Raw genomic sequence first — 18,077 nt, 5'->3', positions numbered from 1 at the left:
CGATCTGCGTGCTTCAACCTCCCAAAGTGCTGGCATTACTACAGGTGCGACCCATCAGACCCGGCCTTTTTCTTTTCTTTTCTTTTTTTTAAAACTAGATTATAGTTTTATCAATAGTTAAAATTTAGATTCTCAACAAGACATTCATAATGTAATTGTTGGTATCCTTAATCTGCTAAACTGTTGGGCAAATCTAATTTGGTCAGAACTATCATCCTAGTTTTTTAGTTTGCAGTTGTTTGGAAAGAGCTGGATTCATCTCTGCTTTCTTTTGTCTTCTTCCAGCATCTCACCTTTCTCACCTCATGTTAGCCCAGCCCTATTTGATGTTTTGGAACTGTATGGATGGGCAGCCTATGGACTAAATTTACTTGGCCCTAGATGCTGTTGGGATTTTATAAGTATATCCCATGTACTGTTAATAGATCTTCAATCCATTACATCGTGGATCCTATCATTTTACAAAGAAAATGGTTAAAAAAAGTGTAGTGTCAGTAATGTACTTTTTTCTGGCAGTAAAACAATCTTTAGTAAGGTAGTAGTAGTTTGTATGTAATAGTGGTCCCATTTTCTAAGAGAGTGAGTAGGAAAATGTGACATTTAGCCTGGGCCTGGTAGCTCATGCCTGTAATCACCTGAGGTCAGGAGTTCCAGACCAGCCTGGCCAACATGATGAAACCCCATCTTTACTAAAAATACAAAAATTAGCCAGATGTGGTGGCAGGTACCTGTCATCCCAGCTACTTGGGAGGCTGAGACAGGAGAATCGCTTGGACCCAGGAGGCGGAGGTTGCAGTGGGCCAAGATTATGCCACCGTACTCTAGCCTGGACGACAAGAGCGAAACTCCGTCTCAAAAAAAAGTCTGGGTGTGGTGGCTCACGCCTGTAATCCCAGCACTTTGGGAGGCTGAAGCAGGCGGATCACCTGAGATTGGTAGTTCAAGACCAGCCTGACCAACATGGAGAAACCCTGTGTCTACTAAAACTATAAAATTATCCTGGCATGGTGGCACATGTCTGTAATCCCAGCTACTCGGGAGGCTGAGAGATAGGAGAATTGCTTGAAACCAGGAGGTGGAGATGGCTGTGAGCAGAGATCTCGCCATTGTACTCCCACCTGGGCAACAAGAGCAAAATTCCGTCTCAAAAAAAAGACAAAAGAAAATGTGACATTTTTCTTCTTGTGGTTGGATTCTATTCTGGTTATTGAGCAGAAACGAAACCAGCTTACCAACTTTTACAACTTCTAATTTTAGAGAAGTTGACAAGTGAGATTCAGAGTCGGGAAAACAAATGCATGGCTATGTACAAGAAGCTGAGCAGGTGGCCAGAGTGCAATGCCCTTTCCCGGCGCCTCTTACTAAAAAAGTGAGTCAAAGATTTCTTTTCTACCATTTGACTAGTGAGGCTTTAAGACTTCACTATTGATTTTCTTGGTGTCTGTGTTTTGAAGTTTCTAGACATAAAGTTTTCTTATAGTAGTTATGTCCTGCATGTTTGTAACATTTTTAAGGAGGTTTAATCTTTCAGTAGAGTATTATAATGGTACTTGTAGGCCGGGCGTGGTGGCTCATGCCTGTAATCCCAGCACTTGGGGAGGCCGAGGCGGGCAGATCACTTGAGGTCAGGAGTTTGAGGCCAGCCCCGCCAACATGGCAAAATCCTGTCTCTACTAAAAATACAAAAATTAGCTAGGTGTGGTAGCCCACATCTGTAGTCCCAGCTGTTTGGGCACCTGAGGCACAAGAATGGCTTGAACCCAGGAGGCAGAGGTTGTAGTGAGCTGAGATTGCACCACTGCACTTCAGCCTGGGTGACAGAGTGAGACTCTTGTCTCAAAAAAAAAAAAAAAAAAATGGTACTTGCGGCACCATGGTGCTGAAATTTAGTTAGTGCTTAAGAATGAACACTGAAAATCATTAATTTCTCAAATTCAATATTCTCCTAAAAGAGTCTTCATTCTTTGCTAGAACACTTCTCTCCCCTTCTCTTCATTTCGGAGGTGTTTATGTAGGGACTTTTCTGCTACGAATATTAGTTTTCTAGACTTGGTCATTTTATTGAAGGAAAGAGTAGTTTATTACTGTTTACAAATACAAAGTAGTATTACTTTGAAAATGCCTCTGGAAAATGCCCTTTTAGAGTTGTAAAGGAAACATGGGACGGGTGGGGGTGAGCCAACTTACTACATACTAAAATATAAATTAGAAAATAACTTGAATATCATGGTTCCTAAGGCAGATCTGTCACAACTTGGGTTTAATCCTGTGTGCATCATTCAATCTGATTTTAGCTCAGATGACTGGCAGTTCTATCTGACTTATTTCGATTCTGTCTTTCGACTGATTGAAGAGGCCTGGACTCCTCCTGCTGAAGGTGAACAGTAAGTTGTCTTCTTTCCTGAATTATAATGGCACTTTTTAATATGTGGTAGTGAAAGGCTTTCCTCATAAGCCAGTTGAATTCCCTTTTTATGTCTGTAAGAGATTTGGGCTGGGCATGGTGGCTCATGCCTGTAATCCCAGCACTTTGGGAGGCCGAGGTGGGTGGATCACCTGAGGTCAGGAGTTCAAGACCAGCCTGACCAACATGGAGAAACCACGTCTCTTAAAAAAAAAAAATTAAGGGATTTTTTCCCCCCATTTTATAAAATATGAAATACATGAATTCATTCTAAAAATCTTATTAGTGTCGAAATATGTTGTGAGCTAATTTCTACTTATTCTGCCATTCCAGAAATAACTCTTATTAACAGTTTGGTGCCTTTCCTTCTGATTTAGTTCCATCTTTATGCTAAGATAATTGTTCTTTTTTTTTTGAGACAGAGTTTTGCTCTTGTTACCCAGGCTGAAGTACAATGGCACAATCTTGGCTCACTGCAACCTCTGCCTTCTGCATTCAAGAAATTTTCCTGTCTCAGCCTCCCGAGTAGCTGGGACTACAGGCACCCATCACCATGCCCAGCTGATTTTTGTATTTTTAGTAGAGACGGGGTTTCACCATGTTGACCAGGATGGTCTCGATCTCTTGACCTCGTGATCCACCCGCCTCGGCCTCCCAAAGTGCTGGGATTACAGGCTTGAGCCACCGCGCCCGGCGGTCTTGAATTCTTGATCTCAGGTGGTTCACTTGCCTCGGCCTTCCAGAGTGCTGGGATTATAGGCATGAGCCACTGCAACTGGCTTTATTATTATTTTCTTCCTTTTTTTTTTTTTTAAGACAGAGTCTTGCTCTGTCGCCTAGGCTAGAGTGCAGTGGTGTGGTGTGATTTTGGCTCACTGTAGCCTTTGCTTCCCTGCTTCAAGCAATTGTCCTGCGTAAGCCTTCCGAGTAGCTGGGACTACAGGCACCTACCACCACGCCCGGCTAATTTTTTGTATTTTCAGTAGAGATGGGGTTTCACTATGTTAGCTAGGATGGTCTCGATCTCCTGACCTTGTGATTCACCCGCCTTGGCCTCCCAGAGAGCTGGGATTGCAGGCATAAGCCACCGAGTCCGCCCAATTCTTTTTTTTCTTTTTTTTTTTTTTTTATTTTTGATAAGGAAGGTCGCCCCGTCGGTAGGCGGCAGGCTGGAGTGCAGTGGCGCAATCTCGGCCCACTGCAACCTCCACCTCCCAGGTTCAAGCAGTTCGCCTGCCTCAGCCACCCGAGTAGCTGGGATTACAGGCACATGCCCCCACACCCAGCTAATTTTTATATTTTTAGTAGAGACGGGGTTTCACCATGTTGGCCAGGTTGGTCTTGATCTCTTGACCTCGTGATCCGCCCGCCTCGGCCTCCCAAAGTGCTGGGATTACAGGCTTGAGCCACTGCACTCGGCCCCAATTATTCTTATGTTTAATATAAAAATGAGATTGCATTAGACATGATTTGCAACCTGTTATTTTCTGCGTTAAAATATATCTTGAACATCTTTCATTTCTGGTATGTGTAGATCTCTTTCTTTTTTTTTTAAAGTGGCTTACGAGTACTCCAGTGTGCCATAATTCATTTAGCCTTTTCCCTATTGATGATACTTGGATTTTTGAAGATCTCTTTTTTTCCTTTATCCTTTTGTTATTGGCTATTGTGGGAAGTACTACAATAAAAATGTTTTTTTTAAATAGGCATCTAGAGTTAAAGGAATAAAAGAGATCTTTTTTTTTTTTTTTTTTTTGAGACGGAGTCTCGCTCTTGTTACCCAGGCTGGAGTGCAATGGCGCGATCTCGGCTCACCGCAGCCTCCGCCTCCTGGGTTCAGGCAATTCTCCTGCCTCAGCCTCCTGAGTAGCTGGGATTACAGGCACGTGCCACCATGCCCAGCTAATTTTTTGTATTTTTAGTAGAGACGGGGTTTCACCATGTTGACCAGGATGGTCTCGATCTCTTGACCTCGTGATCCACCCGCCTCGGCCTCCCAAAGTGCTGGGATTACAGGCTTGAGCCACCGCGCCTGGCCAAAAGAGATCTTTTAAAATATCAATACATGCCGGGCGCGGTGGCTCACGCTTGTAATCCCAGCACTTTGGGAGGCCGAGACGGGTGGATCACGAGGTCAAGAGATCGAGACCATCCTGGTCAACATGGTGAAACCCCGTCTCTACTAAAAATACAAAAAATTAGCTGGGAGCGAAACTCCGTCTCAAAAAAAAATAATAATAAAATAAAATATCAATACAGAAGTAGATTCAAGATGACAGTTATGAGCTGATGCTTACTTCATAATATTAACTAGGTTACCTAATTTTGCTCAGCGTTTACTCTTCAAGCTATAAAATAAAATGTACAAGACCCATCTCAAAAATTGTGTGTGTGTGTGTGTATGTGTGTGTATATATTTAATTTTAAATTTTTGTATTTTTTTGAGGCAGTCTCACTCTGTCACCTAAGCTGGAGTGCAGTGGTGCGATCTTGGCTCACTGCAACCTCTGCCTTCTGGGCTTAAGCGATGCTCTTGCCTCAGCCCCCAGAGTAGTTGGGACTATCGGCGTGAACCACCACCTGGCTAGTTTTTGTATTTTTTGTAGAGATGGTGTTTCACCATATTACCCAGGCTGGTCTCGAACTCCTGAGCTCAAGTGATCCACCCGCCTTGGCCTCCCAAAATGCTAGGATTACAGGTTTGAGTCCCTGTGTCCACCTTTTTTTTTTTTTTTGAGATGGGGTTTTTCTCTGTTACCTAGTCTGGAGTGCAGTGGCATGACCTTGGCTGACTGTAATCTCCACCTCCCAAGCTCAAGTGATCATCTCACATCATCCTCCCAAGTAGCTGGGAGTACAGGTGTGCATCACCACACTTGGCTAATTTTTAAATTTTTTGTAGAGATGGAATCTCCATGTATTGCCTAGGCTGGTCTTAACCTTGTGGGCCCAAGCAGTCCTCTTACCTCAGCATCCCAAAGTGCTTGGTATTTCAGGTGCGAGCCACCACACCCAACCTTATATTTTTATTAGGCAATATTTCTTTTTTTTTTTGAGATGGAGTCTCACTCTGTCACCCAGGCTGGAGTGCAATGGTGTGCTCTTGGCTCACTGCAACCTCTGCCTCCTGGGTCCAAGCGATTCTCTTGCCTCAGCATCCTGAGTAGCAGGGACTACAGGTATGTGCTACCACGCCCGGCTAATATTTTGTACTTTTAGTAGAGACGGGGTTTCACTGTGTTGGCCAGGCTGGTCTCGAGCTCCTGACCTCAAATCATCTGCCCGTCTTAGCCTCCCGAAGTGCTGGGATTACAGATGTGAGCCACCATGCCCGGCCAGGCAATATTTTATATATATAACGCTATTCATTTTTTTTAAAAAAAGGTAAAGTAGTTAGTTATGCTGCAGTAATCAAATGCCAAAACTGAGTAATCTTATGTTATCTGTTAGAATATGTTCATAGTTCTCTATTATTCCTGTTCGTATTATTTTATAATTATCAAAGTGGTTTTTCTTTTTGTTTTGTTTTTTTTTTTTTTAAATGAGTTTGGCTTGACTTTAAGCTTTGGGAAGGATAATAGAGGCAATAAAATACCTTTTTCATGTGCATCTCCTTAGCTCTTTAGAAGGAGAAGTACATTATTCTGCAGAAGAAGCTGTGAAGTTTATAGAAGATCGGATAACGGAAGAATCTAAAAGTTCTCGCCATCTCCGAGGACCACATCTAGCTAAACTGGAGCTGATTAGGCGTTTACGAAGTCAAGGTTGTAATGATGAGTACAAACTCGGTAAGAAACCATATGATATCTGGGAAGCTTGGAGAATGCCCTTTATGCCCAAATGCTATATTCATTATTTGAGACCTGCAGTGACTCAGTCATGTTTGGGAAACAAATGTCTTCGTAGCCCGAAAATATTTGCTAATGAATGGACCCTGTCTCTTAAAAAAAAAAGAAAAAAAAGAGGCTGGGCACAGTGGCTTTGGGCAGATGAGATGAGGTTTTGCCATATTGCCCAGGCTGGCCTTGAACCCCTGGCCTCAAGTGATCTGCCTACCTCAGCCTCTTGAAGTGCTAGGATTACAGGCATGATGCACTGCACCTGGCCTAGCTTACAGTTTTTTTTTTTTTTTTTTGAGATGAAGTCTTCGTCTGTCGCCCAGGCTGGAGTGCAGTGGCATAATCTCTCCTCACTACAACCTCTGCCTCCTGGGTTCAAGCTTATTCCCCTGTCTTAGCCTTCTAAGCATCTGGGATTACAGGTGGGCGCCACCCGCCTGGCTAATTTTTTGTATTTTTAGTAGAGACGGAGTTTCTCCATGTTGGCCAGGCTGGTCTTGAACTCCTAACCTCTGGTGATCCTCCTGCCTTGGCCTCCCAAAGTGCTGGAATTACAGGCATGAGCCACCGTGCCTGGCCTATTTTATAATTTTTAATTTAATTTTATCTTGCTCTGTTACCTAGGCTGAAGTGCAGTGGCATCATCGTGGCTAACTGCAATCTTCACCTTCTGGGTTCAAACAATCCTTTGTCTTATCCTCTGGAGCAGCTGGTATTACAAGCATGTGCTACCACACCCGGCAAATTTTTGTATTTTTAGTAGAGATGGGTTTTACCATGTTGCCAGGCTTGTCTGGAACTCCTGACTTCAAGTGATTGTCCACCTTGGCCTCCCAAAGTGCTAGGATTACAGTTGTGAGCCACTCCATCCAGCCTATTTTATTTTTTTATTTTTTAAATATTAGTGAGATGCAGTGGTGGTCAAAGGGGGGAAGAGTAGAACAGTGAGTTCAGTCAGTAACTGAACAAGCAGTTGAGATAACCCACTATCTTGGGACTAGCCTCAAGCAAAATTTGTTTTAATTGAAATGAATGTTTTCAAATTAGATTCTCACTTAAATAGAAATTGCTTCTGTTCATGAATGGTAGAGTGATTTTGTTCTGCATCCTGCAGGTGATCCAGAAGAATTAATGTTCCAGTATTTTAAAAAGTTTGGCGATAAACCTTGTTGTTTTACAGACCTTAAGGTGTTTGTTGACCTCTTACCTGCTACACAGTGTACAAAAGTAAGTACGGTACAGTTTAGAAGTTTGTTGGGTTCCTCTATTTATTGAAACACAGAGGTTAAATGTTTGGGTTTCTTTTCTAAAATGTGTGGAATTGATGATCATGAGATTCAATGATAACTGCCCTGTCAAGCTAAGTACTCTGTGTTTTATTGTATTGAAGGCATAGTTTCTGGTTAAATCACAGTGGGAGTAAATCCCTAATAGATGATGGATTCTCCTTTTTTTGCCTGTTTTAGTTGTAGTTGGAGGAAATAACACAGATCTCATATTCTTCATCTGTTTTGTTCCAGTGGCAACATCTTGCACAATTACAGTGTCATATAATTAGGAAATTGCTATTGCTCTAATCTGTTGAACTTACTCAGTTTTTGCCAGTTTTGTATGCACTGACTTTTATGTGTGTTGGGTGTGTGTGTATGGATTTAGTGCAGTATTTGGCGCATATGGATTTGTGCAATTACTACCATAGTCAAGATACAGAACCAGTCCCACCAGCACCAGAATCCCACATTGTACCCTTTAATAACAATAGCCACCTCCCTCTCTCCCATCTGTATACTGGGCAGCCACTATGTTTTTCATCTTTATAATTTTGTCATTTTACGAATGTGAAGTAGAGCCAGGTACTATTGCGTGTGCCTGTAGTTCCCAGCTACTTGGGAGACTGAGGCGGCAGGATCGCTTGAGCCCAGGAGTTTGAGGCTGCAGTGAGCTATAATCATGTCACTGCATTCCAGCCTGGGTGACACAGTGAGACTCTTGTCTCTTAAAAAAAAAAAAAAAAAAAGGAAAAAAGAGTCTGGGCACAGTGGCTTACACCTGTAATCGCAGCACTTTGGGAGGCCCAGGCTGGCGGATCACTTGAGGTCGGGAGTTCCAGACCAGCCTGGCCAATATGGTGGAACCTTGTCTCTACTAACAATACAAAATAATTAGCCAGGCATGGTGGCGAACACCTATATTCCCAGCTATGTGGGAGGCTGAGGTGAGATAATCACTTGAATCCAGGAGAAACAGAGGCTGTAGTGAGCGAAGATCGCAGCAACCAGATGGATGACTCTCCAGGCGTTTATGCTGAGTAAAATTAGCCAATCTCAGAAGTTACACATAGTATGATTCTTTTTATTAATTTTTTTTTCTTTTCTTTTCTTTTTTTTTTGGAGACAGGGTCTTACTCTCTGGCCCAGGCTCACTACAACCTCTGCCTCCTGGGTTCCAGTGATTCTTGTGCCTCAGCCTCCTGAGTAGCTGGGACTACAGGCACACACCACCACGCCTGGCTAATTTTTGTATTTTTAGTTAGAGACAGGGTTTTGCCATGTTTGCCAGGCTGGTCTTGAACTCTTCTGATCTCAAGTGATCCACCTGCCTCAGCCTCCCAAATTGATGGTAGTATAGGTGTGAGCCACTGTGCCTGGCCTTTTTTTTTTTTTAATTTTTGAGAATTGGGCAATGCTTTGTTCTATAAAATAAATAAGTGTTTCCTACTGTTGAGTTTGCAGAGTTCTTTATATATCCTAGATACAAGTTCTTTTTCAGATACGTGGTTTCAAATGTATTCTCCCAGTCTATAGTTTGTTCTTTGATCCTATTGATGCAATTCTGCAGCACAAAGTTTACGTTTTTTTTTTTTGAGACGGAGTTTCGCTCTTGTTACCCAGGCTGGAGTGCAATGGCGCGATCTCGGCTCACCGCAACCTCCGCCTCCTGGGTTCAGGCAATTCTCCTGCCTCAGCCTCCTGAGTAGCTGGGATTACAGGCACACACCACCATGCCCAGCTAATTTTTTGTATTTTTAGTAGAGACGGGGTTTCACCATGCTGACCAGGATGGTCTCGATCTTTTGACCTCGTGATCCACCCGCCTCGGCCTCCCAAAGTGCTGGGATTACAGGCTTGAGCCACCGCGCCCGGCCAAAGTTTACGTTTTAAAGTCTAGTGGCCTTTCCTTCTAATGTGTTCTTTCTTTTCTTCTTCTTTTTTTTTTTTTTTTTTTTTTTTGGGAGATACAGTCTCGCTCTCGCTCTGTTGCCCAGGCTGGAGTGCGGTGGTGTAATCTCTGCTCACTGCAACCTCTGCCTCCTGGTTCAAGGGATTCTCCTGCCTCAACCTCCCAGGCAGCTGGGATTATAGGTGTACCACCATGCCTGTATAATTTTTGTATTTTTAGTAGAGATGGGGTTTCACCATGTTGGCCAGGTTGGGAAGATTGGAAGTCTTTCTGTGACAGGGCTTCCACCATCCATTCTCCCAGAAAGCCTTCCATTGTCTCCACGTGAAATGAATGAAGTGCACTGGGAGCACAGTGGATATAATTAGACTATTTTTTTAATGACCACAGTTTTAGTCCCTGAAGGTTTAATACTTTGGCAGACTTGGGGTTATACATTTGGGCAGATGGATCAGTGCATTCTCCAACTGGTAAGTAACCAGTGCTCTCTGGGGTTCTGAAATGACTGTCGCCCGTCACGCTGGTTTAGTAGAGCTCTCTTTGAGTTGCTGTGGTTACACAGCTCATACCAACCCTGGAAGTTTCTGGATAAATTGTAGCACATCCAGAAAGGAGAGTTATGGGTTCTAGGAGGATTTGGAAGCATATGAGAGAGAAAAATGGTTGAGTGAGGAGAGGTTTGTTCTGTTAAGGACAAAGTGATACTCCTGTTCACGTATTGGAAAAGCTGTCTTTAGAAGAGGGAGGAAGACAGGGACCACCAGCAAGAAGTTCTACAGGGAGCTCAGAATTTGGCTCACTGAGAAAAAGATCTTTCTTGGTAGTGAGAATTCTTTCAAGTACTGTGTGTAAGCTTCACATTGCTGGAGGGATTGAAGCAGAATGTAGATAAACCATGTGGGAGGGATTCATTCATTGAGTGTTTGTTGAGCATATTGTGTGCTAAAGCCCTACGAGAAGGGAATAACTGATCCTGTCTCACAGTGCTTACAATCTTGCTAGCTGAAGCATCAAATGGTGGGGCTGCATTAAAGGAACACTTTGCTACTTTTAGCTGAGGTTCATAAAGGTTTGCTACTGTCAATCTAGTACCAGTAACCTTTTCTGTGCAACTGTGCTTCATTGGTATGTTTGAAAATCTTAGGTCATCTCATGTGATCCCACATAGTGAGAATATTCTATTAAGATGACCCCTACTGGAATACTAGCAGTGATAAGCTCTAGTCACTGTTCTGTGAGAATAAGGATTTAAAGCTGTTGTTCCATTGAATTTATAGTCCAAGTCTAGGTAAATTTTACTTGAGAGAGGTAATTTTGCTGCTACTTTTTGACTGTAGGATTACTTCAGTAGCTAAATAGCCTGCCACTCAGCAAGTATGTTTGTCAGAGGATTATGAACTGTCCAAGTGGGTTCAAGCTGAGAATTGTTCTAAAAAACTATGAACCAAATCTTTCTAAAGTCTGACTAGCCCCTAAGAGTGAGCCAGTGAGTCCAGTTATCCTGAAATGGCTTACATTGGGTGATGTTCTAATCTTTTGTTTCCTTTGCTTTGGGGTTTTAGCTAAACAATAAAATGATTCTGGGTTTTTTTTTTTTTTTTTTTTGAGACAGAATCTTTCTCTGTCACCCAGGCTGGAGTATAGTGGCATGATCTTGGCTCACTGCAACCTCCACCTCCCAGGTTCAAGCGATTCTCCTGCCTAAGTCTCCCAAGTAGCTGGGATTACAGGTGTATGCCACCACACCTGGCTAATTTTTGTATTTTTAGTAGAGACGGGGTGTCAGCATGTTGGGCAGGCTGGTCTCAAACTCTTGGCCTCAGGTGATCCACCCGCCTCGTCCTCCCAAAGTACTGGGATTACAAGCATAAGCCACTGCGCCCAGCCGATTCTAGTTGTTTTTTTTTTTTTTTTGGGACGGAGTTTCGCTCTTGTTACCCAGGCTGGAGTGCAATGGCGCAATCTCGGCTCACCGCAACCTCCGCCTCCTGGGTTCAGGCAATTCTCCTGCCTCAGCCTCCTGAGTAGCTGGGATTACAGGCACGTGCCACCATGCCCAGCTAATTTTTTGTATTTTTAGTAGAGACGGGGTTTCACCATGTTGACCAGGATGGTCTCGATCTCTTGACCTCGTGATCCACCCGCCTCGGCCTCCCAAAGTGCTGGGATTACAGGCTTGAGCCACCGCACCCGGCCCCGATTCTAGTTTTTAAGGAAATTTTTTGCACAGCAATAAAACTGTATAGACTGAAAGAGTGAGCAGATTGTTTTGTAACAAACCTTATCAGGAAGATTTTTATTTAGCATTCACTAAAGAAGGCAGCAGTAAACATAACTAGTACATAAAATGGCTTGCAAGAATGGAAGAACTGGTAGTAGAAACTATACAGGCATTTAATAAAAAACATGAAAATTATAGCCTGGCACAGTGGCTCACGTCTGTAATCCCAGCACTTTGGGAGGCTGAGGTGGGCAACTTGATGTCAGGAGTTCGAGACCACCCTGACCAACATGAAGAATCGCTTGAACCTGGGAGGTAGAGGTTGCAGTCAGCCGAGATTGCACCACTACACTCCAGCCTGGGTGACAGAGTGAGACTCCATCTCAAAAACAACAACAAAAACATGAAAATCAGTGCTGCAGTTTGCTAAAAGTATGGAATATATATCTGATCATAATGATTAAAATTAATACGCTTATAGATAAATTGAGGCAAATTAGATGTGACATTGCAGGATGAGTGAGATTTAATTTTAATTCAAAAAATTTTTTTTCTCATGACATTCTTCAAAGCAATTTTTAAAAAATTTGTATTAAAAAATTACATGTATTGGAGCTGAGTGCAGTGGGACGCACCTATAGTCACAGCTACTCAGGAGGCTGAAGCAGGAGGATTGCTTGAGCCCAGCCTGGACAGCATAGTGAGACCCCCCCCCCAAAAAAAAAAAGAAAAAATACATGTACTGTATAAAATTGAAAAAGTTAAATAGTAGCACAAGGCTTATGTTGAAAGGCAGTAGTCACTCTTTGTGTTCCAGCTCAACAGATGCAAATCACTTGCAACTAAATTATTTTATTTTCCTCCATATTTCTAAATTATTGGCTTATTTAACAATTTATTTTTACAGTTACGATCTTAATCTCTTGGTGCCCTTTGGTGGAGGCAATTAGTTGTTTATAACAGCTCAATTTCCTTCTTATATACTTAGGATAAAGCATGAGATTCTGTTCTTTCTACCCCTTTCTTTACCAGTGTAAGAAATGCTTTCCGTAGAACCTGTTTGCCACTATCTGTTTAGGAACTTATACATTTGGCTGATAGCATTCTGGGATATGGTTGGGAGTATAGAGTGGGAGGCTGGAATTATCACTGAATAAGCAAATTTCATTTATTCCCCTGTTTTCAGCTATGACTGCCGTCTCTGACTCTGTATCTCTGGTTCAGATTCTTATGGCTGTAAAACCCAGGCTGTTCTTTCTGCTCACGCTTAGGAATTCCATCTGTGAACTTTGGGAGGGGCCTAATGTTTTAGAAATTAATATATTGTATTTCATTCCCATCAGCACCTTATCCTTTAGGGACACCTGGTGCCTTAGTTTCTTGACTCTTCCAAGAGTCTTTTTTTTTTTTTTTTTTTTTTTTTTTTGAGATGGAATCTTGCTCTGTCACCAGGCTGGAGCGCAGTGGCACAATCTCAGCTCACTATAACCTTCACCTCCTGGGTTCAAGTGATTCTTCCGCCTCAGCCTCCCGAGTAGCTGGGACCACAGGCGCGTGCCGCCACACGCGGCTAAATTTTTTGTATTTTTAGTAGAGACGGGGTTTCACTGTGTTGGCAGGATGGCCTCAATCTCTTGACCTCGTGATCCGCCTGCCTCAGCCTCCTGAAGTGCTGGGATTACAGGCGTGAGCCACTGCGCCTGGCCTCTTCCAAGATTCTTTGACTGGGGTGTGCTTCCTGGTTATTGAGGTCCTCCTCATTGCATACTATTAGATTTCAGTGTTCTTGACAATGTAAGTTGGTTATTTCTTACCATCTATTCTTGTATCTTTTGAAATCGGGTGATGACTTTTTTTTGCTGTCATCTCTCATTTCTTCACATATTCTTTTTTTCTTTTGAGAAAGGGTCTTGCTGTATCACCCAGGCTGGAGTGTAATGGTGCTGTGATGGCTCACTGCAGCCTCAAATTCCTGGGCTCAAGTCATCCTCCTGCCCCAGCCTCTTTAGTAGCCGGAACTACAGGCATGCACCACTATGCCTGGCTGTGTGTGTGTGTGTGTGTGCGTGTGCGTGTGCGTGTGTGTGCGTGTGATCTCTATCTATCTAATCCATGTATATATCTATATTTTTTTTTAGTAGAGATGAGGTCTCGCTATGTGCCCAGGCTGATCTTGAACTCCTGAGCTCAAGTGATCTTCCCACCTCTGCCTCCCAAAGTGGTGGGATTATAGCCCTGAGCCACCGCTCCTGGCCTCTTCACATATTCTTGATCTTGAGTTTATTCTTTTTCTTTTTTAATTTTTTTTTTTTTCTGAGATGGAGTCTTTGCTCTGTTGCCCAGGCCTGGAGTACAGTAGAGTAATCTTGGCTCACTGCAACCTCTGCCTCTTGGTGATTCTCCTGCCTCAGCATCCTAAGTAGCTGGGATTACAGGTGTACGCCACGATGTCTGGCTAAATTTTTTTTTTTTTTTTTGTATTTTTAGTAGAGACGGAGTTTCACCACGTGGTCTCAGCTGGTCTTGAACTCCTGGCCTCAAGTGATCTGCTTGCCTTGGCCCTCCAAAGTTCTGGAGTTACAGGCATGAGTCACCACACCTGGCCTATTCTTTTTTTTATTCCTTACTGGCATCTTAATAGGATTTTAGAAGTGAGAGAAAAATAAGCATGTATTTAAGAAATAAATAACTATAACTGGTATGCAGGGTTTTTTGGTTTTAATTTTTATCCAAATTTAAAGGACGAAAAACATTTTAAGGCAAGATATAACCTTTGGGAGAAACTGGATGAATGGTACATGGATCTCTGTTATTTCTTATAGCTGAATGTGAATCTATAATTATAGTAAAAAGCTCAATTAAGAAAAATTTAGGGTCACTGATATGAGATAAACAATTTCTTTCCATGTATAACCTTTCCTTTCAGAATTTATTTATCAGTGTAATTAAAGATTAAATTTTTTTTTAGTTTTTGGTAATCTGCTCTTTTGTATAGTCTTCCTAATAAAATGTTTTCATTGCTACAATATATATTACATTAATATGCTATAAGTTATTGAACATTTTCAGAATTTTAAAAATCTTTCACTGCCTGTAGTACATGTATTGACAAATACTTTTGGCCAGTAATAAGTGAGTGTGCCAGTTTCATTGGAGCTTCACCAGTGTTGTGTGCTGTCATAAATTTTTTCATTTTAGCTATTTTGGTAGATAGAAAATGGCATACGAAAGGAATTTTAGTTTTTTATTTTTTCTTGATGTCTTTTTCTAGACCATTTCTATTTCTGTTAATGATGGCCTACTGAAGACTAGTTGTGTTTTGAGACCTTTGCTCCTTTTTTCCCCACTTTGCAGTTTATTAATCAGTTACTTGGAGTTGTTCCTTTGTCGACACCAACAGAGGATAAGCTGGCACTGCCTGCTGACATCAGAGCTCTGCAGCAACATTTGTGTGTGGTGCAGCTGACGAGGTTACTTGGCTTGTACCACACCATGGATAAAAATCAGAAATTGAGTGTGGTCAGAGAATTGATGTTAAGGTACCAGCATGGACTAGAATTTGGTGAGCAACCATTCAAAATGTGCAGTAGTTCCCTGATCTACACTAAGACTTAGAAGTCAGTTTTTTAAGCACCTGTAGCACCCTCTTTTAATGAATTTTATAAGGAGAATATTTTGTCTGGGAAGACCATCTAAGTAATATGATGTAAAGCCTTTCTTAAGCCTGGAGTTTTAAATAATTCTCATTGGCTTTCAGTTGTCTATGTTCTTTATCTGATGAATTAACTTTTTATTAGATTGGGGCCCATATAGATTGCATAGTTTATGATAATTATCACATTTTCTGCCTGTAGGCCTAAATATTCTTAATATATATACTGTAAGTGAACAAAAGGAATATTGTAAATTGTAAGATAAATATTTAGTTTAGAAATAGAAGATCATCAGATGGGTGTAGCCTTTGCTGGATATATGTGATAAACATATAAATTGCCTGACTATAAATGTCAGTATTTCTCTATAGTCCAAAGAATTAAATAAAGTCAGGAGCACAGTGTGAATTTAGTTATACATGGCATTTGGCTTATGTTACTTTCTTCACCTCAACCTCCTTCAAATTTTCCTTCTCTCCCTTTGGGATCATCATGGATACCACCTCTGCTCTGGAACCCTACCTTCTATTCCAGTTGAGTGTGGTCTCACCTTCTTTTGAACCCTTTGATTCGTGGCTTATATTTTTCTCCTGGTACTTATTCTTACTTTTTTACTTTTCCTCTTCTCCCTCCTGTCACTTTCCTGCTTTTAAAAACTCCTTTGGGATCAGTAATAGTTGAACAAATGTTAAAATAGATATGATTTTTTTCCCCCTATAGGGAAAACCTGTTTGAAAACAGAATTGCAATTTTCTGACTATTACTGTCTCCTTGCTGTTCATGTGCTTATTGATGTATGGAGGGAAACAGGTAAGTAACAGTGATTTCAGTTCAACTTTACTTTTTTGCTTCTTTTGATTATAAGTACTACATTCTTTCCTTAGACTAATTATACAGTCCACAAATTTGATTTATTCGTTTAGGTTCTACTTTTCTTGCTATTTCTAGGGTGCTTCTAGAAAAACCTGTCTTGGCCAGGTGCAGTGGCTCATGCCTGTAATCCCAGCACTGTGGAAGGCCGAGGCAGGTGGGTCACCTGAGGTCAGGAGTTCAAAACCAGTCTGACCAACATGGCGAAACGTCATCTCTACTAAAAATATAAAAGTTAGCCGGTGTCTTGGTACATGCTTATAGTCCCAGCTATTCAGGAGGCTGAGACAGCAGAATAGCTTTAACTCAGGAGGCGGAGGTTGTAGTGAGCCGAGGTCATGCCACTGCACTCCAGCCTGGGGGACAGAGCAAGACTCCATCTCAAAAATAAAACAAAAACCTGTCTCCAGTTTATTCCCTTGTAACCAGGATAATGTTAAATGAATGGATGTCTGTTCCGTTTGTTTGTTTCTTTGTTTGTTTGTTTGTTTTGAGACGGAGTCTTGCTCTGTTGCCAGGCTGGAGTGCAGTGGCACGATCTCGGCTCACTGCAACCTCCATCTCCTGGGTTCAAGTGATTCTCCTGCCTCAGCCTCCCAAGTAGCTGGGAATACAGGCGCACGCCACCACGCCAGACTAATTTTTTTTTTTTTTTTTTTTTTAGTAGAGGTGGGGTTTCACCATGTTGACCAGGATGGTCTCGATCTCCTGACCTTGTGATCTGCCTGTCTCGGCCTCCCCAAATGCTGGGATTACAGGCGTGAACCACTGTGCCCATCCTTTACATGTATATAGCTGCTAAAAATACAAAAATTAGCTGGATGTGGTGGTCCATGCCTGTAATCCCAGCTACTTGGAAGGCTGAGGCATGAGAATTGCTTGAACTCAGGAGGTAGTGGTGGGAGTGAGCCTGGTGACAGACCGAGACTCTGTCTCAAAAAAAAAAAAAATGCATGTACAGGCCTATGAACAGAATATCCTTTTTTATTCACTTCAAAAAATTTTATATCTTGGAAAATGCATTCTTTCTGGAATACAGTTTGTCTCATTTAAGACAAAAATATAAGACATGGTAAAGGAAGCATTGTGAATTATTTGGGAAGAGAAGGATGATTCAGCAAATGGTATTGGGATTGCCTTTTCTTTAGGTCCCATCCCCTGACATTTTCTCTTAGTGATTTTGGAGAAAAAAATAGGTCCTTATTGCGTGTATTTCACGAGGATAAACTATAGAAGAAACAAAGGGCGAGGAGATGGTGTTGAGCAAGATGAACACAACCCCTGCCCTCATAGATCATTTCACAGAGCACTCAGGTTTGCTTTTTTTTGAGATGAAGTTTAGCCCTTGTTGCCCAGGCTGGAGTGCAGTGGTGTGATCTCTGCTCATTGCAACTTGTGCCTCCTGAGTTCAAGTGATTTCTCATGCCTCCGCCTCCAGAGTAGCTGAAATTACAGGCACATGCCACCATGCCTGGCAAATTTTTGTATTTTTAGCTTCGGCCTCCCAAAGTGCTTGCTGGGATTACAGGTGTGTAATCCCAAGTACTACGCCCAGCAGGTAGTACTTGTTGCACTATATTGTACCAGGGAGGAGAATTAAATCCTTGTCATCAGCTACCTTGTTATTTGAGCCCCTAGATTCATGAGGCTGCATAGGGCAGCAAAAGTCATTTAAACATAAAAACATGAATGAGTTGGTCACTTAGTAATTTGGTCCCCACACAGTTAGCCTTTCTTACTTATGCCTAGCACTGTTCTCACCAATAGTGATTATGGCTTTGCTAGTCTCTTATATTAGTATTTTGAGCAAGATATGTGACCATATGATTATAGTAACAACGGACAGTCGATCATCAGGCATATGAAAGCACTTTATACAAATTAACTAATTTAAACATTTTATATATATA

General features: G+C 42.0%; 1 protein-coding gene across 2 annotated transcripts in view; it reads left to right on the top strand.

Moving 5' to 3' along the window:
• NAA25 (N-alpha-acetyltransferase 25, NatB auxiliary subunit) overlaps positions 1–18,077 on the top strand; it is an 82,858-nt gene that overhangs the window by 35,066 nt on the left and 29,715 nt on the right. For both annotated transcript variants that reach the window (XM_032240061.1, XM_032240052.1), the window contains 6 exons: positions 1,258–1,369; positions 2,295–2,384; positions 6,023–6,192; positions 7,358–7,470; positions 14,999–15,206; positions 16,018–16,107. In XM_032240061.1, coding sequence (XP_032095952.1) covers positions 1,258–1,369; positions 2,295–2,384; positions 6,023–6,192; positions 7,358–7,470; positions 14,999–15,206; positions 16,018–16,107 — 783 coding nt within the window. The remainder of the gene's footprint in view (positions 1–1,257; positions 1,370–2,294; positions 2,385–6,022; positions 6,193–7,357; positions 7,471–14,998; positions 15,207–16,017; positions 16,108–18,077) is intronic.

Source organism: Sapajus apella, unplaced genomic scaffold (assembly GCF_009761245.1).
Source record: "Sapajus apella isolate SASKATOON/1434 unplaced genomic scaffold, GSC_monkey_1.0 scaffold2, whole genome shotgun sequence".
Lineage (NCBI taxonomy): Eukaryota > Metazoa > Chordata > Mammalia > Primates > Cebidae > Sapajus > Sapajus apella.
The sequence above is the reverse complement of the archived record's forward strand: the minus strand, read 5'-3'. Positions and strand labels throughout refer to the sequence as shown.